Below are 22,008 nucleotides of genomic sequence, written 5' to 3' on the forward strand. Positions count from 1 at the left end.
ACAAGAATTTGGCATTAAATGAGTAGAGGCTGATGGAAGGTGTGTGGTGATGAACAGAAGGACTCTGAAATGGATTCTGGTGTGGGACAGGAGCCCAGTTAAAGTTTTGAAGGGACAGGAGTAATAGTGGTTGCAGGACTACGGCATTTAGCAGAGTTGTACAGGAGTTTGATTACTTGTACTGTAAAGAATGCAGTTGCAGTAGCAACATCTGGATGTGCTGGAGGCATGGATAAACGTTTTGGAAGTAAAGAAAAAAAAAATTCCTGGGGAAAAAAATGTTCTTTGCTGCGACACGCTGAGGTTAAAGGAGAGAAGTGCCAAAAATTACTCAGACGCAGAGTGGAGTTGCTGATGGTGAGGCACATTTGGGGGTTTGGGACCAATCATGTCCTGACTTATCATTTTAGTTTGAGCCAGTAAACTTTCATCTGCGATTTAATGGTGCTGGTGTCCAACCACATCATGTTGAAGTATGACGCTATCAAAGGGAGAGGATCCAGAGGATGAATAGAAGAGGGACAAGCATTAAACACAGGGGATATCCTGTGATAGAGGTGTGCCTGGGCTTAAGTTCATGAACTGTTGCTTTGTTGTTTGAAATACATGACTGAGAGGCTGTGGCAGGGTTATTAATGTCGGGACAAAAGAACAGTGTGGTTGTTGGTATCAAAACTCGTACTGAGTTCGAGGAAGATGAGGATGCAGTGTTAATCAGAGGCCGAATGAGGAAGGGAGAATGGTGAGAAGAGATAAGTACACACTGGGGAATTCCCCAAGGAACTACATGCCTAACAAGCATGTAAAGAAATGTGTGTGTGTGTGTGTGTGTGTGTGTGTGTGTGTGTGTGTGTGTGTGTGTGTGTGTGTGTGTGTGTGTGTGTGTGTGTGTGTGTGTGTGACACAACCATGACTGTGAATATGAAAGTTCACCTGACTGTGGACAGGTTGCCACAGACAGGCCTTCAGTTTCTCCTGTATGAAACTGAAGGCCTGTAGTGGCAACCTGCCACTGCATGTGGCGAATAAAATTTGAACTTGAACTTGGTTCCAGAAACTGTACAGCCACTTACAGTTATTATTATTATTAAGGCGGACATGGAAATCACCTGGGATAGGAACAAAAAGGTGAGAATGCACACAACTGGACCAGAGATGGAGATCGATTTTTTTCAAGATTTGGATAATTAGTTCTATGAATGAAGACTTGCGATCTGAAATCAACACGACGACGAGTGCAATCAACACCGAGTATGAGACATGTCCTCCGCGAATATGTGCATCTACATCTTTGACTCTGCCTTCTTCCTATCCTCTCCTGTCCTCGAAAGATCTTTTCTCTCGTTGTAAAAAGCCTCTCTTTCCCTCTGTGTTTCTGTTTTCCACTCGTGCTCTCTGTAACTCTCCTGTTCTGCCACTCTTATGTTTCTCTGAAGTGGCTGAAAGAGTGAGAGAGAGGGAAAGAGCTGCAGATAGTGGGAGGGAAAGGCATGGAGATAGAAAAGAGGGAGGGTATGCGAGTATGTGGGGGAGGGTAGCACTGCAATCTCTGGCAAAGATAGCTGTGACGCACTATTACACAGACACACACACACACACACACACACACACACTTGTGCTGTGGCATTCAGGGAACCATGGTGGGTGGGGGCTGGGGAGGTGAGAAGATAATGAAGCCCAAGAGTAGAACTCTTGTCGGGGGCCACAAAGAGAAAATCCTGCCAGTACTTTCAAGTTAGACCTGGAGGTTGAGAAAAGGAAGGAAGCTGGGGTGAGCATGCTTTCATTTGATGTGTGAACAAGCACAGCAGAAATGTTAAAGGAGAGCTTGAGATTCAGAAACAGCAGTACAAACAGATTCCCTGTCTCAGTCACACGCACACAAACACACACACAGGGTTTCCTGTCCCTTGCTTGTAACTACGGGTGGAGACGGGTAGAAACAGGAAGGAAGTCCAATCTGAACTTCCTCACAGAGTCAGGCCCACCCCAACGACACAGCATGGCAAGTTATCTTTTTGTCTCACACCCACATGCACTACCAGTTTCTTACCGATGGTGCGACGTAGCTCCTCACACTGGCTGATGTGCGGGAGTTTTAGCATCTCTTTCCATTTCTTGCTGCGGCCATTCCTCTTTCCTCCTCCACCTGAGACACAAAATGAGAGTTTCCTCGTCAGCCCATCTATGCTTTAATATTGCATTTGTAGTCTTTAACAGTTTCCATCCATTGGCATTTTCAACACAAACATATGAATAGGGCTGCTGTGAGGACATAAGCCCCACCCATCTGCTGTTCAAACCTACTGTGTGCAAGGATCAGCCAATCAGAATAAAGAAAGGGAGAGGAGCTAAAACAGCTTGTTTTTATTTAGTTATCCTTTACTTCATCCAATAAGGATTATTTTTTAATTATGGAAAACAATTCTAGTACAGTCAAAAAACATAAAGGTGGAAATATGGAAATGAGCACAATAGGTTCACTTCAAGTGTTAGGAAAAGTCTCAGTTATAACCACATGTCTAAATTAAAACCTCTCACAAGAGAAAAGATTTTAAGACATTTCATAACTATCAAAATGAAATGAAATACTTCAGACTTTTTAAGACTCATGGGAACCGTGTGTGCGCGTCTATGCATGTGCGTGTGTGTGGGTGTGCACAAGCTTGTTCATGTTGACCTTGCTTTGACCAGAGGCCAGAGCAGGTGGTTCATCTCACCAGTCGCCTCCATGCATCATGGCAGGGCATGTGGTGAAGAATGTTGACAGCTTCAAAGATCATGGGGCACACACATATTGTGTGTCTCTCTCTCTCGTAAATGCGTGTGCGTGCACACACACATACACTCGCACGCACACACAGTAATGTTGGGCAGTCGTCTTGGCAGATCAGATGACCCTGATATGAGTGGTAAACGATCTCAAGGCCCAACAGCGCTCTACAGAGGACCCCAGTCACTCTGTATATTTCACAAGGAATCTCATTCCAATAGCAGCAGGGGTGTGTGTGTGTGTGTGTGTGTGTGTGTGTGTGTGTGTGTGTGTGTGTGTGTGTGTGTGTGTGTGTGTGTGTGTTTGTGTGTGTGTCCAGAGAAATGGGGAAGAAAAGAAGTCAGGAATGGGAAACAATCCAACTGAGGAGGTTTGCCTGCAGACTGTCTCATCTGGAAATCCCTTGCATTTCCCCTCGATGACCTTCTCATCTCAAACTCTTGCCTCAAGCTCAGCTACACCGGCTATGCTGCAGACATTACATAGTCCACACCCAGCCAGATCCTTTACACAAAATCTACGCAATGTCCAACTGAGCCAATGTAAGAATATAGCAGAAAGCTATCCATGTAATTCATAGTGGGCAACCAGTACTCTTGTATCCTGCCTGTAGCACACTCATGCTATGTAAGTTGTAAGTACAAATCCAAAGTGGATGGTTTCCTGATATTTGCTAGATGTGAGCATGTGTGGATACTGTTCCAACCTTATTCCGTGGACATTATCCACAGGTCATCATTCCATCATTACTGGATCACACACACACACACACACACACACACACACACACACACACACACACACACACACACACACACACACACACACACACACACACACACACACTTAAAGAGAAAATCTGATATTTTATAACATCTGTCTGCAAACTCGGCCATTATTAAAATAGGTGATCAACATTTTAAAAAGTAGCTCGACACACATTTGCTGATTACAACATCATTTGATTAGGACTGGTATTTTATGGTTTACACAATGCCAGTAAAGTTCCTCTGTGCTATCTCACAGCTTTCCTGCCTTCTCTTCACTATCCTTTCTTAATAAAAGCTACAAAGCGTACATAAAAATATATAAAAACAATGATCCTTGGAGGACCATCCTGACAAAGCACATGGTTCAACACAAATTCACAATTACCCATTTTCCACTATTATGATGGCCTACTTGTGCATCCCAAATCATTGCTAACAAAGGCTGGGGGAATTATACAAGGAAGACAAATAAATAAATAAATAAATAAAAATATCACAGTTGTATCTGTGAATAATCTATGAATATTCCCTCCCACAGCCGCTTGCGTCAGAGGTTCCAGCTATTTTGTGGTGCCAGCTTTTAGGGACTAGGAGCAGTCCTTTTTTTCTAGTAGGAATACAAAGACCTGGTTCTAGATTAATCTCGTTCATTAGGGCTGTTCGATATTAGGGCTGCTCGATTATGGCAAAAATGATAATCACGATTATTTTCACTGAAATTGAGATCACGATTATTTGACGATATTTATTTAACCCTTTAAGACCTACTATAGAACCAAGTCCACCAGAGCTTATATTATTTTTTTTACATGCTGTAGTGCCATTTGTGGGAGCATTTCAAGTTGCTATACATCAATACAACTGTTATAGCCCATATTTTAATAATATGTATGCATTAAGTCCATAGTAATTACATAAATTGCAAAAAAGTGCAATAAACTACAAAAAAATTTGAAAATCGCTTTTGTTTTGTTTACATATATTTCTACTTGGAGAAATTTAAGAGGTTTATCCCTCAAAACTTTAAATACAATAAAGTTGCAAAAAATAGTTTCCCACCACAGGAAATTTATTTTGAGTGTCTTCATAGTTTTATTTTGGAGATACAGCAATTTTTATATACTGCAGGAAAAACAAAAAACAATCCTATGATGCAAATTTGCAAAGAAAACAGCAGGTGCATCATTTCACTGTGGGAAGTGTTACGAACAGCTGATGGATCGGCAAAGCGTGTTTCTGGAATATTATATTTTTGTTCCTGCAAGCGCTTTTTATGCAATTTTTGCAAAGCTATATGTGGAACGAAACCGTGACCGAGGACAAGCTGATGGCATCAGATTTAAGTACAACTCCTCCGGTTTCATATGCAAAACAAATTATTGCGCTAGCTTACACGGTTCAGGTTCTACAAGGATTTAAAAATAGTTACGCAAAACGGAGCGTGCTGCTCTGACCGGCTTTAAAGGGTTAACAATGACTTTAAAAAATAATATAAAATAGTGTGCAACACCACTGAAGTTTTTTTTTTTTTAACTCTCTTTTCAACCAACGGCAGTCACTCTCCAAATAACTTCTGCTTAGCTTTCCGAGCTTCCCTCGGGTCCTCTTAATCAGCGGTCTCCAACCTTTTTTGCGCCACGGACGGTTTATGCCCGACAATATTTTCACGGACCGGCCTTTAAAGTGTCGCGGATAAATGAGGGAGGGGCTAATAATCGGCTCAGTCATTTTTAATGATCGTTGAAAGCCCAGATCGTAATCGTGATTAAAATTCGATTAATTGAGCAGCCCTATTCGATATAACGATATATATCGGATGACGATATAAAAACGTCTATCGTTTAATTTTATCGTTTGTTTCGTGGTGTCGCAAAATAAACTGTTTACGGCAATATTTTTTCATCGTTTTGATGGTCACTGTAGTGGCTATATTAATTTCTTAAAGTTCTCTCTTTCTCTTGTATTTAATATAACCACACTACAGACGAGCAAGCATATGCGTTGTCGTTAGCAACAACGACGATAAAACCATCGCGGCACGTGTCCGCTTATTTATTTTCCACATAAACATTTCACAATAAAGCTCAAGATCCTGTTGAGACTTTTCAAAATAAACTGAATCATGTGAAAGAGTATTCAGAGTGTTTATGGATGAGAAGCAAAAAAGAGCCGCCAGGTGCTAAAAAATAAACCTTAGACTCAAACGTTAGAACAGGCTTTTCCCCGCAGCACGCTGTGTAATAAATACTCACAAAGAAAACGGCGGCCGTTACAACTCATGTCTAAAAATGTATAGTTTCATGCATCGGTTAAAACACTCGACTCCAGGTACGCAACGTGCAGCTGGAAACACTTCACGCAAGTCGAGCTGCCCGAGATTCACAGAATTTACAAAAAATGTTGCATTTTTGTGATTTATATCGTTATCGGACGATAGATGTCTTATATCGGGATATGAGATTTTGGTCATATCGCACAGCCCTATCCATCATCAGTGGAAAGGGGACAATAAAAAGATAAAAATAGCTAAATGTCTTTAGCCAATTCTCATCTCTAATCATTTCATATCTGCCTCTGGACTGTCTATTATACAAAAAGGATGCAAATACAAGGCAGTCTACCTTCCTGAAAACCTCCTCCCTTCAGACAGGCTTGCGTGTTTGCTTATGCCGCAGACAAATGGATGATCAACACTCTTATGACTATGTCTGAAGATCTCTGAATATCAAGATCCTATGTGTTTAAAAGTAAAATATGCAGACATGTGAAAATCTGTCAACAATCCTGGAATAGATAAAGTTTTTTTGTTTGGTATGTTTTCCCATGATTTGGTTAAGCGGAAGAAAATGGATGAATGGATGGATAGTTGTGGACTTTTTGTGGATAAATGTTTGAAGCTTGTGGTAAATTTATGCAAGTGGTTACCTGATTTTAAAACATGCAATACTGACATTTTATGCGCTCACAGTACTGTGACAGTCAACAAGGAGAATAGGGGCCAGTATTAATGTTTGATAAGTCTGTGCATTTCTAATTCTGAAAATCTTTTCTTTTAAAAATTTAAAAGTAGATGCATTTCTGCATGTTTTAATAATTAAAAAAAACATTAGTATTTATATGTGACAAAAAAATTCTATCAGGGGAAGAGAGCAACCCATCTTCTTGTTTCACAGTCAGTGAATTTAAAATGATTAATGTTGGTTTTTCTCGATTACTATGTTACATCAGTACATCAGCCAGCCTAAGTGTGAGTGAGCAACACAGACAGTTTGATTATGAAAACAGAGAGGGAAATCCTCTGCCCCAAAGTTCACTAGACACCAGCTGGCCTGGCAGAGACATGTGACAGCTTCAGCACAAAATCTCACAGGAGGCCATGACGGTCAAACACCTGCAGAACGAACAGTGTGCACGCTCAGAACACTACAAAAACAACATCCTCATACATCTTCTTCTGCATCAAACTACTTTAAAAAATAAAATATGAAAGAGTTCAACTTTCTGACTTTGCTGTCTGTTGCTTGTTGATTTTCACCCTGAACAAACTGCCTGAATTAGTTTTACATGCAACATGCAACAGTAGTACACACATTACAAAAAAAAATGTTTTTTTTTCTTTTAACCGTGAGAAAACTTACACTGTTTAACTGGAACTGCTTGTTGATATATGAAGCTTTTAAAATCATGTGGCATCAGGTTGTTGAAGACAGGTATGCTGGCGGACCTGTTGTGAGGCTCCAGGGCACACACACCACACACACATACACACACACACACACACACACACAAAGCTATGTTTCCTTGTTGCAGGAAAACTGAATACACAAACAAAAGAGGCCAACGAAGAAAAATGTTGAAGCCAAATGTTGGATTGGCTGTTGCACAGCTGTTGCTGTGTGATGATGGCCAGTTGCAGGAAAAGTCTGCAAATATATTGAGCCAAAAACACTGCAAGATTGATGAATACAATCAAACTTGCTCTGCAGAAAGTAAGAAATAGACAGAGATTTACTTCTCTCGTGTTGCCTTCTTATACTGTGAGTAGGAAATGTGAGTGTTTCAGCTAATGGGCTCTATACTGTAAAATTACACGAGACTCAAATTTCCGATGGAAAGAAAGAGAAGGAAACAGGAAAGAACTGACAAAAAACACCAGATAGACAAAGATATTGAAAAGAAAAAAGATTTTAATAGCAAGCTTTTGAAGAATGTGTGTATGCGCGAGTGTGCTCATGCTTGTCAGAGCCGGCTGGGCCACCCCACCCTGTTTAAAGTCACTCTGACGTCAAAGCCATGTGTGCAGGCCCTTAATGCAGACAGGATGGAGCAAGTATTTATTTAACTTTGGTTCTCCCCTTCGAGAAAACGGGGCCTTCCATAAACACTGACTTCAGAGAAGTTTTGCTCATTCATAGCCGAGCTACAGCCAGCGCTGAGATCACCAAGCAAGATCTGCAAAAGTCCAACGCATGTGCTGCAGTGACGAGACAAAAAAACCTAAGACGGACTGAGGAAGTCTGACATCAAAAACAAGACATGCAGCTTGAGGATATGCGAGAATGCACATTCCTTTCCTGAAAGAAAAAAAGTTATAGAAAGCGGGGTCATCCCGGTCGTACATCAGTAAGATGTAGCAACATATCACTAGCTTTTCTGGTTTGAGTTAGACTGGCCACAGTTGCCTCACATCACTCCCCTCTCCATTTCCCCTTGTTTCCTGTCACTCGGTACTGTCACCCATCCAACCAAAGCAAAATGCCACAAAAAAGGCCAGAAAAACTGTTTTGGCAACAGCTGAATAGATGACCCAACATAACACTCAGCTTGTTTAAAGTAACTTTATGTAACAACGTCTTTCTTTTTGATAACAGCCAACAGTCTGTCATTTGTTAAAGGGGACACAAGTGCCATTTGTTCAAATGTGAATAGAGAAATTATATACGCACAAATATATATAAATAAATAAATACAAATTATAGCAGACAAAGTCACTAGCAGTGTTATTTATCTTCCTGAAGTGTATTTTAGTGTATTTTCTGAAGTTTCAAGTCTAACCGGTTAGACACGTATAAAACTGAGACTGCAGAAAAAATAAAAAGAGCACATGTGTACACTAAGTATCTTCATGGAGCTACTGTTTGCAGTTCTGTCTGAGGTGAGTTATGGCTGCTTTAATGAATGTACATTCATTGTCCTCTTTTGAGTCTGCTTTTTCTCCTACTCTGTGATCACTGGTGTGCTTGTAGCTCATGTGCAAGACAAATTCAGTCCGGTGACATCCCTATATCACTGCCTTTACTTCTTTCATCTCTCTTTCATCTCAAGTGAAAGAAGAAGCCAGACTGGAGGTTGCACATTCGACTGTAGCAGTATCGTTTCAGCGCAGCTCCCCCTGCCCAGCCACATCCTAATTCCTGCAGCAGTTACAAATCCACACTTCAGATTTGCCTTTTATTAATACCAGTTCAAATAGAGTTCACTAGTTATTTCACAGAATGTGTAATAGTACAATTAGGCCTTACAAGTGAGACAAAAACAGTTTCTGCCTGGAAACAGGTGAGACAAAACAGAGACGCAAATCAGTCAGACGATTAGTGCATCGAGGATGCATCTAAATCCAAAACAGCTCTGCACTCCATGGACTCCACAAGACGTCTGAGGGCTTTAGGCACCAAGCAGCAGAAAGTTCAGTAAGGTACAAGGTGAAGCCTCCGTGGATCGAACCTGTTTTTCTAACAACTTCTAGAGATCAGTTGAGTCGAGATATGGCGAAACCTTTGTCATGTTTTTCAAAAACATTACATGTTTTCTTTAGTGAATCAGATTATATTATCCCACCATCGCCATGAAGGGTCATAGCAAACTAAAACTGCAATAAAAATGTTAAAAAACTGCAATAACATTTAGGCAGGAGGTACATCTCGAAGTAATAACCACATAGACCCCAAGTTTGCTGGCCTTGATATGGCCCTTGTGTGGCTGGTGCCACTGACATCAGGAGGAGGGCAACTTTTTATCTCTGTGTGCCACAAATGATCATTTTAATACTCAGAAAAATACACTCTAACAAAAAAGCGTTATTTAAAAATAAGATGAAAAGTCTTATTTGCTCCGATATTGGGAACTAGAAAACAACAGTTCTAAAACACTTAAACGACAAAACACCATCACCGAGTATTTTCTCTGCTGTGATTCCCAGCTTCTTCAGATGTTACCGTGAACATAGAGCAGCGCTGCTGTCATCACAACTCGTTTTTATTTTGAATCACCATATGGCGGAAGACGCCCGGCCATCTGATGAACACATGTCACATGCTGACACTCGGAATAACAGCCACAAGGCCAGAAAATCCAACTCGTCTGTGACAGTCACAGCCTGACCGTGGCAGTAAGCAGCCCGTATTCACACAATATGATTCAGCCAGTTAGGCTACACACTTACGCAGAGTGACTTTTAATGAGTACGTGAAGGTTTACTTCTTTGAACTCTGACATAAAAAGCTGCGTGAAGGTCAAAGATGGGGGTCACCATGTACTTTTGGCACAGAGAGAGGTAATAAGCCAAAAACATTGTTGAGTAAATTAACTACATTGCACATGAGAAACGTTTTTCTAATTTTCAAAACACTGATAATAATGTTTACCAGGATATTCTTACTCAGTACAATCACATCCTGAATATTCGGCGCTTCTTCTGATTTGAAGCCTGTCCAACAGCAGCAGCATAGGTGGAGGTTTGTATTGGACTGCCGCAGCCGTCTCCCAAAAACACGACTTAAATAGTAGGAAATGAAAGAGGGTCACACATAGTTTAGGCCCATTGTAATACGAGCATGCACACGCACATAGGCACAATGGAGCCTGGCCATGATAAATGAATGGTCTGTTGCTTTCCCAGTCACTCTCATACAGTGTGTGATTGGCTGGTGCAGCCCCTGATAAGGAAAATATTAGCTGTGAGTATCTGTGTTGCCTATTGAGAGCAAAGGCCCAGTGTTTGCGTAAGGTAATCCATCTGTATACTTGCACTGAAAGACACACATCAGCTGAGAGAGAGGAAAAGAGAAACATGTGAATATCAGCCAGCTCTGCTCTGCTCTACTCCTCACCTCGCTCACATGTTCTGATTCAGCCTCTTGCTGCCCTCCATATATAAACAGTTCTCTTCTCCCGTTATGCCTTCATTAATTCTTTATAACCAGACTTTCCTCCTCCTCCATATGGCCCTGAGAGAAAGAGTGGCTCGCGTGCAAAACTGCGAGGAACGCTGCAACATCACAGTAAATTCCAGTGACAACAAACGAAGAAGTGCGTGGCAGTGCGTGGGGGGGGGGCAGCGGATCTCACATGAGGTAGGACAAGCAATTTCTCACATGAGCAAAATGACAAGCACGAGCACACACACACACACACAGAGCACAGCACTTTGCACATAAACAAGCTCCCGTGCTCATTCCAGCAGCGTGCTATGGTGTTTTGCAAGACCTTTTCTTCCTCATGTCTCTGTGCTTGAGGTATTCCATTAAACCGAGCCGAGGCGTGCTTGAAAACTGACCCTTGTTTTCACAGTGTCTTAGGGGAGAAGGGGGAGGGAAGGACAGTACGGGAACATGGTCAGACTAAACTTGAGCAAGATACCGACAGACTTCATGTGGGTTTAAGAGAAGAAACTGAAAGGTTAATCATCTGGGAGTTATCTACAGCTGTCTCTTCGACGAAGGGTGGAATGGTTAATTTCATAGCCTGGCAGGGAAAACTGAAACACAGAAAAGAGGCCTTCCCAGAACGGGGCCCTTGAGCACAGGACACATAGAAGAGATTACACCTTGAAAATGAGCTTTAACAGGACAACACATCGAGTCATATTTGAAGGCAGGACTGACGTGAAATTTACCAAGGACAGAATCTAAAACTGCGACTTTATTAATGTTATAAAAAGAAAAATGTATAAAGCATGAAAAATCTTTAAGGGCATTTAATACACTTCCTACAACTTCTAAAAAACCTCTTTAGAGAAACAAAGCATAAGTCACCACAACACTCCGAATCCGCTCTTACACATAACCTACAAATTGTTAAAAGCAGACTGACAGCTGGGTTGTCGTAGGAAGAATGCCCATTTAACATTTAATAGATGTTCATAAAGTGCTTCAAAAGTGCCTCTTCATGTTTACTCAGCTTGCCAAGAAGACATGTTAATGAACATCCCAGCAGCCACCCAGCTAAGCATCCCTGCTAAAGGTATGCAGCAGAGCCGAGTACGCAACACAGTGCATCTCGTTCTCCGCACAGCCCATTTGTGGGTGTAATAACTGTAAAATGAGTCCCACATCAAGGGACAGTCACAAAGCAATGTGTTTTATGAGCCTCAGCTGGAGGAAACACCCCAGAGTGATGACAACGAGTGTTAGCCCAGCTACAACCACAAAACTAATAAAGCTACGCTGGCTAACGTCACAGAAAAACCCTCACAAGTGGTCTGAGAGGAGTGACGGGATTCAAGTTTGAATGGTGGTAAGGAGAGGGCAGCGCACGCACAGAGGTTAGTGACACCAACACCAACGCAGCCATATCTGCTTATACCTGTATTGTTCTATTGCAAAAGAAATTTGAGAGAAAAAAAAAAATCAAAGCTCATGTGAGCGCTGGACAATCCACATTCCTTCCATTTTAGGTCTGTGATTACATTTAATTCCAGAAAGTCCGAGATTGAAATACCACGTAGGTTCAGTCTCTTTAGCGTAACTCTTGGTGATTACATGTCGAGGTCTCCAGTGGAGTTATCTAACCCTTTACCATAGTCTTCTGTAGATAATTCACATTACTACTTAGCGATTATACTGCGTTTGCGTCCCAGGAGATGAATGTAAAGTTGGTGACAGCTGAAACAAATTAAGATTTCTGCTTTAATAGGATACAAGAGCATATTTCCATTTATCAAATGCATAATACTTATATTGCAGGACAGTCAGATCAGTGCATTTCCAGTCTCTCAATATTTAAGAATAGTTGCTGATGTTTTTTATTGTTTTGTAATTTTTTTTTTTAAAGCTATCTGATTTCTGTGACAGCTTCGCATATCTGCTGTTCTACAGAAACAAACAGAAAACACCCATCAAATGACATGAAAAAAACAAACTAAATATCATTCAGTCAAAGACAAAATGTTCTGATTGAAGAGATAAATTTTTTTTTTCCTCTTTGCCCCCATCATGTCATCACCAATCCTCTTCCAGCAACTATATTTATAACACACAGCTGAATACAACAAGTCAATGCAGGCTCTCAAAGAGCACTCTGGGAAACGCAGTTTCAAAGGCAACTAATTTCTAATACCGGCACCAAAGACTCGCCAACAGTAACACACTGTGTTAGCAGTTTCAAGTCAAGCTTCACCAAAAGGCCCGAGAGCTAGCTGAAAAAAAAAAAAGTACTACAACACCCATGATCCTCAGCAGTTTAAACTTGTAAAGTGCAGCTTTAATACATATGGTAATACCAGTTAAGGCATTTTGTTTTGTTCTAAGATATAAATTAAGCCTGAGATGTTAAAGTGCTGTCATCTGTCAGCATTACTGGATACATGTCTGGATTTTTCTAGGAACCTTTTCCGTTTTTAACTGTTTACAACACCACTGCTAATATTAAGCTTCAGCATTAGTTTATTTTTCCAGGTGTACAAAGGGAAGACGTGTCTCATAAAGTTTCTGGCTTCCTTCATAATCTCCTAATTAAGACACAGCTGTACTGTTTGCTTAAAAGCAATATACCAGTGTGTGCCTAAACATCTTTCCCATTTCACGTAAACCACTGTTATATTGAAACTGATCACCAAAAGGTCTCTGCAATGCAGCCATTAAAAACACTCTGACATATAAGTGCAATGGGAGGAGAACTTTTTACAGCAGAAGAGTAAACATAATTTTTCCTCAGCACTCTTCACGCCACCATCTGCTCCTCTGTGATAGGGTGCTCTGCCAACTCAGGTGCCTGCAAAGTATTGTAAACAGTGGAGTCTGCAAGACAAACTATGATAACAGTTTTTTGGTTTTTTTTTAATGATCTCAAGTGCCCGTGTTTAAATGTCATGTATTAAATATTTTCTGTGAACATGAACCACCAAAACCACACATCAAATATGTAGTGGTCAGGTTTGTTTATTTACAGTTAAATATTGAACATGGTTGCTTAACACAATGATTAATACACTTCATCGCGGGATGCTTAATGAAACTGCTGCGTTAGGAGGAACTCTTGATTTTTCGGTTGAAGTCGTTTTCTTCTTGGTCTTCCCCCAAACGTCTTCAAACTTCGGGACTTTCTGTTTAACTTCTCGTCACAGTTTAAGACCGCCGCCCCATCAATTAAATACCGTTATTGTTACGCTTTTCCTTTTACATTTTATAACAAATGCATGTGTGAAATTCGCATAGGCAGGGGTGTGGAGCATCAGGAGCAGTGTCATCTCAAACCACTTCCTTTGACGCATGTCATTTCCACTGTGCCAGACTGAACACACCCTATTATAACACTTCTCACTGTGGCCACCCAGTTTCACATGCACAGGTGTATAAAGAATGACTGTATAAAGTGACACTCAACAGTTTTCTGGACACCAACAAATGTGTAGCGGTGATTCAGAGAAGACGAAAACTGTCAACAGAACCCGAGTTGGTTTGCACAGCTTAAGACTAATAATCTGTAATTTTCTCTCTCCACAGTGAGGTCAGAGAGCTACAGAGCAAGTGATTTAATGTCTTGCTGAAGGACACATCAGCAGGGTCACGCAAACGCTGTTATGTACAGTATGGCATGAAGGTAACCAAAGAGAGACTCTTGGATAGAAGGCCACTGAAATGTGATGCATAGAAGCTGCTTTCTGTCTGGATTTGTGTGCTTTTAAAGGTGCTGTTCGCTCTGCAACTAGTTACTCTGCCATTGTGAAAGACTTTGCCAGCTGAGAACACCCACCTATGGAAAGATGATTTAACATCCAACTAGTCTCCAGTGAACCTTCCAGACATAAACTGAGGGGCTGTTGGCCGTTTTAGGCTTAATGATAATTAAGACAATGAATGGTGAATAGCATAGCAGGGAGAAATATAAAAACGCAACTCTAACTATAAGGAGGATGCTTGTGGTGCTGGTGATTTCACTTTCCACCCTTTCCAACCAAATAAAAACAGTGTAAAGGTGTAATAAGCTAGAGCTTTGTATTTTCGCTCAATAAACTGATGTGATCAACTGCCTGTTAAATGACTATCCGGTTAATCAATAAATCTTTCCGTTTCCAGTGCTTTAATTATGTATAACATTGTGAAATTGTTGACAGATGTGCTCTTCCCACTATCTTTGTGCTCCGAGGGCCTCCGAGGGGGGTGATAAGAGAAGGTGAACTCCGGCAGGTATTGAGCCTGTAGATCCGACTCTTGTGCAGTAATATCGGGACATTCGTGGGAAGCCTTTGCCGAGCACCATTTAAAGGCAGCGAAAGGAGAGCCTGGTGCTTTGTCTCGTACGGAGCAACTGCTGCTATGAAATGGATTCACAGCTGCCGTGAACAATCCATTTCACGGCAGTGTTGGCGTTCAGTCTCCAACTGAAACGCATTCTGAATATAATGTAAACCATAAGCAGGGAAGGCCTCTGCACACCGAGGCGCGACCCCCACTCCAGCCTTTCGGGCTTGTGAGTGAATTTGCTTTCGAGAAAAATGCATCAGCTTGCATAATATCATCTGAAATCACAAAGCCTCCTGCTCGATTTTGTTTGGAAGGGGAAGAAAGAGAGAAAAAACACGAGTGGAAATCGTTGAGCAGTAATTACACTTCTTCTCTCCCCCCGCCCCTCCTCAGGCTGCTGATACAGTGTTGCACACCCACCCAGCGCCCACTCACTGGCTACAAAAGTGGCCTCGCTGCTCTGCCATCTCATGGAAAACAGATGGATACTCGCCTCTTTTCCACCTCCAGGTGAGCTGCCTCTGTGGGATCCCCGGCCCACTGAGAAGTGTGCACGATCGAGGCTGTGGAGCCTGGGCCGCCGGGGCTACCTTCTAGTCTCCAGAAGCCCCTCACTATCACATAACCCCCTTCCCGTCTAATCAACAGCCAATGCAGCCGCATACTTCTGCGTCAAAACACCACACGCTGACTTTACCTGCCTAATTAGGCTTTAAACACACCGAAACCTACAATGACAGGTAAGAAGGCACCGGCGCAAAGAGCCCCGCTGCGCAGCCGAATTTCGCTCCACAGTCAATAACGTGGATATCATTAAATGTCTGTTATGTCATCGTAAATATCCACCAAACCACTGCCGCCTGTGTGAAAAAATTCGCTCGACAGCCTTCATTTAACGCAGCCATCTAAGCACGATGCTGCAAACACTCCCTGCCTTGTTCATCTCCAGCCTTCGGGGCCTTACGTTAAGGTGCCCCGGTGAATCTGCGTGCAGTTCTTGTGCGAGCAGCAGATTTCGGCAGAACATGTTTGGGTTCTGCCCGGAGACAAAGCACTGCGCAGGGATGCGAGACAGAGAAGGCATAAATCCCGAGAAGGACAGGCGGAAAGCTACGGCCAAGTCGCCGAAGAGGGGGAGAAAAGACGATTCATTCTTGAAGCCATTAAGCTGAACTTACCTTCCCGTGCCTTCAGGAGAACCGTGTTGGCCACGATATTTTCAATCTCCATTGTCAGAATGTGAATCCCGAGCAGTCGCGATACATTTCACTCAGAGGAAAAAAGACGGTTTTTCTGATCAAACGTGCCGACGACGGTGAGGCTGCTGCACGCGCGCAAGGCGGACTCTGCGCTGGCGCATAGTAGGAGTTTTAATAGTGGTCGTCGTTCCTCTCCATTGCAAGATGTGTTATCAAACCCTACCTACACAGCTATACGGTTACGACGGGGCTTGTTAGCATTCACAGCCTCCCTCCCGTCCCTCTCCGCCTGCTTTCCTTCCTGTTTCAGCTCCCTCCTCCTCCTTTTCTTCCTCCTCCTCCTCCTCGCCCCTTCTCTGCACAACGAACCAGCAAGAGCAGGAGGGATCAATTTACAAGCGGCACAACTACACACAGATCCACACACAAGTGCATTCATGTATACATGCATGCATGTCCAAGACTTAACCTCCTGAAACTGCCTATGGTTATGTCATTTATTTGGGATTAAAACGTGTTTATGTGTGAGGTTTTTTCCAAGTTTCTCCCGGGAAGAAAAACATAACGTGATACATTGAGAGCTTACTGGAAAGATCTAGGAAAGGAGACCCCCCCCCATCCCCATTTTTTAAATGAATCCAAAAAGCCTTTCTAAACATGAATGACTGTGTTAATTGGTAAAGTTTCCCTCGCCAGAATTTCCTGCTCAGCTGTTGCATGAGCCGCTTGCTCAGGAAACACGGATGTCACAGAGGCCTAAAGTTGTGTGAACAATGGTGTCGGGGTTTAAGCTGCTGCAAGTCGAAGCCTGACGTACAGCGATAACAAGTTGGTTTTCCGCCTATCATGTCCCAGAAACCAACTGGGACTGTAATCTGACTCATTGATCTAGTAAACCCTTAGGGGGTGGGGGTATGCAAAAAGCACTCCGCCTCCTGAGATAATGTCGAAGAGGTAACACTTTATCAACTTTTGTTTAAAAATGTTTGGAGTTTTGTGACTGGTTTTGCTTCTGTGCATGAGAATGAGCAACTACTACAACAACACAAAGAAATCTCTTTCGGTTTATGTTTTGCTACGAGGGTCATGCAAGAGCGCCCAGGGGTAGGCTGTGGAGAATCAAAGAGCTCAAAGGTCACTGATTCTCACAGGCTTTTGTTAGGCTTTTGTTCAAGATACAGAATCGATCAAACGTGTTCTGCCTGGACTGGATACGCGGTGTGAAAGCAGTAAGACCGAAAGTAAATGTCAGAATAAATGTATTTGTTAATAAGGATGTGTGTTGTGTTGCATAAACAATAACTGCCAGCTTCCTCGTCCAGACCAACACAAATCATACTTGACAAACAGTGGCTCGGGTGGTGCGCATAGATTCAATGCCTCCACCTTGTGGTGATAACACAGAAATACAAAACATGCATTACGTCATACAGAGTTGCATCGTTACAGTTTAAGTAGTATTTTGAGAAAAATAAGCTTTTATTTAGACAGATAAACGTATCATGTGTGAGGCTGACATGCAGCTTTTGCATATTTACTTATTTATTGTATGTAAAGTATTTAAAATAAGTAATTTGGCTAATTTTAAGTCATTTAAATTAACATAATCACCATGTTGTAACAGAAACCTGGTTACTCGGATTGTTAATCAACCATAGACAAAGAGTTTTAATTCATTTGCAAACCTGAGGTTTAGCCTTGGTCACACTAGCTGGAAAACTCAAAAAACAGTTTTATTTGTTGTTATCTATTGCCCACCGGGGCCTTACTCAGACTTTTGAATCTGGTTTAGTGCTCAGCTCAGATAAAATAATCATTGTGTGTGATTTTAACATCCATGTAACTACTAAAGCTCATCAGGTCATATAATCTATTATTAGACTCAACTGGCTTTATTCACAATGTAAAAAAACCCACCCACCACTTTAATCACGCTCTAGATCTTGTTTGAAAATGTTACAAAATCGTGTGACAATCTCACAGATTAATTGTGTGCTGCTTGTTTTAACAGATTGTGATGTTTTCTTGAGGTTAACGATTCAAACAGATAATGGGTGGGATGAGATAAACTTTCCAGGTAACTGTCCAGGTAATGAGAGGTAAGGATGTCTTCCAGGGTAGGTAGCTGTTGGATTGTGATGTTTTGTGAGCTTTTACGACTCTCTGCAGAGCGTTTCTGTGTGCCTCAGTACCTCCTCTTTGTATGCACAATCATTGTTTTTCAGAATTCTGAGAAAAAGTCTGAACTTTTGTCTTTACTTGCCTTGGAAAAGAAAACTTATTTACCACAGATCATAACTGTGATTGCAAACGTTGCCAGAAAAGACTAGTTACAAAAAAACAAAACAAAACAAAAAGGTTGTGAAAGCAGCCTTCAATTCTAGGTAATTCCGTTCAATTTAACAGCCATACTCATTTAAATATATTTAAATAAAGTTAGTATATAATTTATAAATATTTATAAATATTACAACCATTAAGCACTGTGATCACTGCTGTATCAAAAGAAAATGCCATCTATAATTATCAATATTAAGTCAACATTAATTAACCAAACACAAAAATGTTCTAGTAAACAAATTTGTTAATTCATGGCAGAATCTTCTTGCTCTGAGGTGAGACTACTAACCACTGCAACACCATGTCTCCCTATTACAGATCTATGTAAACGCCCCCTCTAGCAAGGCACCTTTTCACCTCTGTAGACCTCTGTTCTTAATGTGCACTACATACTCCCACTTTACTGTTTCACTGCTTTGAGATTCCCACAATATCCTTCAAAGTTCAGCAGGTGTCATATAGGGTATTTTGACTGCAAATGTAAAAATAGGTCAAATCTTCCCTTAAGGCAACTTTCTTCTGCTTGGCTGCGTCTAACCAACCTTAGAAAGTTTTGAACAGCAGGTGGGTGTGGCTACTGTGCTCACAGTCTGAGATTAATTATTTATGCCCTCACTAACATCATTAAGATCCAACAGCATGATTCTTTTGCTGACACGGGACATTCAGAGCAGCCTGGAGTCTGAGCCCTTTGCTCAGAGGGATTATACAGACAGTAACCTCATTAATTGAAACTTAAAATGTGAAATGAATATCCACCATTGTAACAGTATATATAAAGAACTTGTACTTTTTTAGAATAATTTCTTTTATTCCTTGTTTTATACTCCACCACAATTTAGAGTAAAATATTGTAAAATTCAGTTTAAACTAATGAATTACTGCCTATGCAAGGTATCTTAGAGCGAGAGGCAGGGTACACCCTGGACAGGTCACCAGTCTGTTGCAGGGCTGACACTTAGAAGAGGACAACCTATGGACAATTTAAAATTTCCAGTTAACCTATTCCCACTAACTGCATGTCTCTGGGAGGAAGCCAGAGTACCCAGGGAGAACCCGCGCAAACATGCAAAATCCATACAGGAAGACCCTGGCCTGATGGTAGAATTGAACTCAGAAGCTTCTTGCTGTGAGCCAACAGTGCTAACCACCGTGCCAACAATTCATTTTCATTTTTTCCCACCCATTTCATTTTAATGCAAGCCACACTGACAATGCCAGATGGTGCAGTTGGCATTAACGACTGTATGAAGATGAGGTGATGATTTTGAATCAAAGTTCTACACAGTCTCAAAACATCTGAAAACTCAACGTTTGCAAGACTGACAGTCATAAAAATAAGTGAATGAATTTAATAAAGTTGTATTTCCTGTTTTACCTGTATTACCTGTTCATGGTGAGAGATTCATTAGATTAGGGCCATTTGCAGTTTTGGAGAAGTGGTCAAACCAGGCTTTTCTCACTGTATGTTAGAGGTTACGCACATATCCACTGCATGTAGATGGGGATTACAGTTAAAAAAGAATTTGCATCTTGGTCCTGTTTTGGACCACAGAGAGCTAATCCTGACGTGTGTTTTTTTTCCAAGTCAAGAAAACTTAAGCGAATGGTTTATAGAATAAATGGCGGAACTAGTGGATCTTTTTTTCCCGCTGTCTTTACTGGCCTGGTGTGTTCATGCATGCAAGGAATTTAGTGAGTGTGTAGACACAAACATGGCAATAAAGTTGAGAAAAGATGGAAGCAACCAAATTATTAATATTATAAGATTATGACACTTAGAAATATAGTCTTTAGTCTATGTCTACTAGTGACTTGATTTTTAAGCATATAGGACAAAAAGTTTCTGTATACAGACAGTGCAAAGATCTGAATGTCAAGGTAGCTTAAATAGCACAAACCAGATTCCCCCTCAACCCCAACCCCCCCTTTAAATTATTGTGTGGTGTAAATAAGTTTTACTATGTGCTTAAGATATTCACCTTCAATTAACATTCTATTTAAAATAAATAATTAAGGTCATTCTGAGGTTTGAGAAAACAAGTGCAGGTTGAATCTTCTCAGTTTTTCCACATTCAGCCAATTTAATTACAAAGACACATTACTGTATTAAATCAGAGAAACCTGTCAGCAAGTTCATTGGACGTTGGTGTAGGATAACTGGCCATGGCTGTGATGTTTATTAATGAGAAAGCTGTAAAACTGACGAGTCAGACATAGGGCTTGGATTAAATTGCACCTGCAACACAAAGCTCTCTATGGAAAAATACAGTGAAAGCGTAAAATGCACATGTGGCTTCTTTGCAACTTTTGCAATGTGCAAACCCATCCTGTGGGCTAAATTGAACTCTTTTGAGGGCAAGCTGTATTAGATGTGGCTTAAACATTAAATAGGTTGTAGGTAGTGCTTAAACACTGTGTTTAAACACTGCTCTGTTGGTATTAGGGGCCAAGAAACTATTGCCTACATCATTAAACCACCAAGGCAGGATGGAGCCATGCTTGCCATCCTATCATCTCAAAGAAGCCTGAACATTCTCCTTTGACATTTCTCAAGACATGTTTGCTCAGAAAAATTACAATTAAATACTTTGTTACTGTACTTTTACAGGTATCTGACTTTACTTGAGTATTTATTTTTCTGACAAGTTATTACTTGTCAGAAAGCAGAGCGCTGCTGACGTCGACTGAGAAAATTGTCAGGCGGTGGAAGGAATACTTCGAGGACCTCCTTAATCCCACTGACACGTCTTCCGAGGAGGAAGCAGAGTCTGGGGATGAGGGGAATGACCCGCCAATTTCCGGGGGCGAGGTCACTGAGGCAGTTAAACAACTCCTTGGTGGCAGAGCCCCTGGTGTTGATGAGGTCCGCCCCGAGTTCCTGAAGGCTCTGGACGTTGTAGGGCTGTCCTGGTTGACACGCCTCTGCAATGTTGCGTGGAGATCAGGGGCAGTACCTGTGGACTGGCAGACCGGGGTGGTGGTCCCCATCTTTAAGAAAGGGGACCGGAGGGTGTGTTCCAACTACAGGGGGATCACACTCCTCAGCCTCCCTGGGAAAGTCTATGCCAGGGTGCTGGAAAGGAGAGTTCGTCCGTTAGTCGAACCTCGGATACAGGAGGAACAATGCGGTTTTCGTCCTGGTCGCGGAACACTGGACCAGCTCTTTATCCTCTCCAGGATACTTGAGGGTGCATGGGAATTTGCCCAACCAGTCTACATGTGTTTTGTGGACTTGGAGAAGGCATTCGACCGTGTCCCTCGGGGTGTCCTGTGGGAGGTGTTGCGGGAATGTGGGGTGTCTGGCCCATTGCTACGGGCCATTCGATCCCTATACAACCGTTGCAAGAGCTTGGTTCGCATTGCCGGCAATAAGTCGGACTCGTTCCCGGTGGGTGATGGGCTCCGCCAGGGCTGCCCTTTGTCTCCGGTTCTGTTCATAATTTTTATGGACAGGATTTCTA

The 22,008-nt window shown here is 41.8% G+C and overlaps 1 protein-coding gene across 2 annotated transcripts in view; it reads right to left on the reverse strand.

Annotated features, from left to right (window-relative positions):
• The window catches only part of grk4 (G protein-coupled receptor kinase 4), a 53,993-nt gene extending 37,483 nt beyond the window's left edge, over nt 1-16,510 (reverse strand). For both annotated transcript variants that reach the window (XM_026169969.1, XM_026169970.1), the window contains exons 1-2: nt 16,184-16,510; nt 2,054-2,149 (exon numbers count right to left, since the gene is read on the reverse strand). In XM_026169969.1, the coding sequence (XP_026025754.1) occupies nt 2,054-2,149; nt 16,184-16,235 (148 nt within the window). In that variant the 5' untranslated portion in view covers nt 16,236-16,510. The remainder of the gene's footprint in view (nt 1-2,053; nt 2,150-16,183) is intronic.
• Between the last annotated feature and the right edge of the window lie 5,498 nt (nt 16,511-22,008).

Source organism: Astatotilapia calliptera, chromosome 6, assembly GCF_900246225.1.
Source record: "Astatotilapia calliptera chromosome 6, fAstCal1.2, whole genome shotgun sequence".
Classification (NCBI taxonomy): Eukaryota; Metazoa; Chordata; class Actinopteri; order Cichliformes; family Cichlidae; genus Astatotilapia; species Astatotilapia calliptera.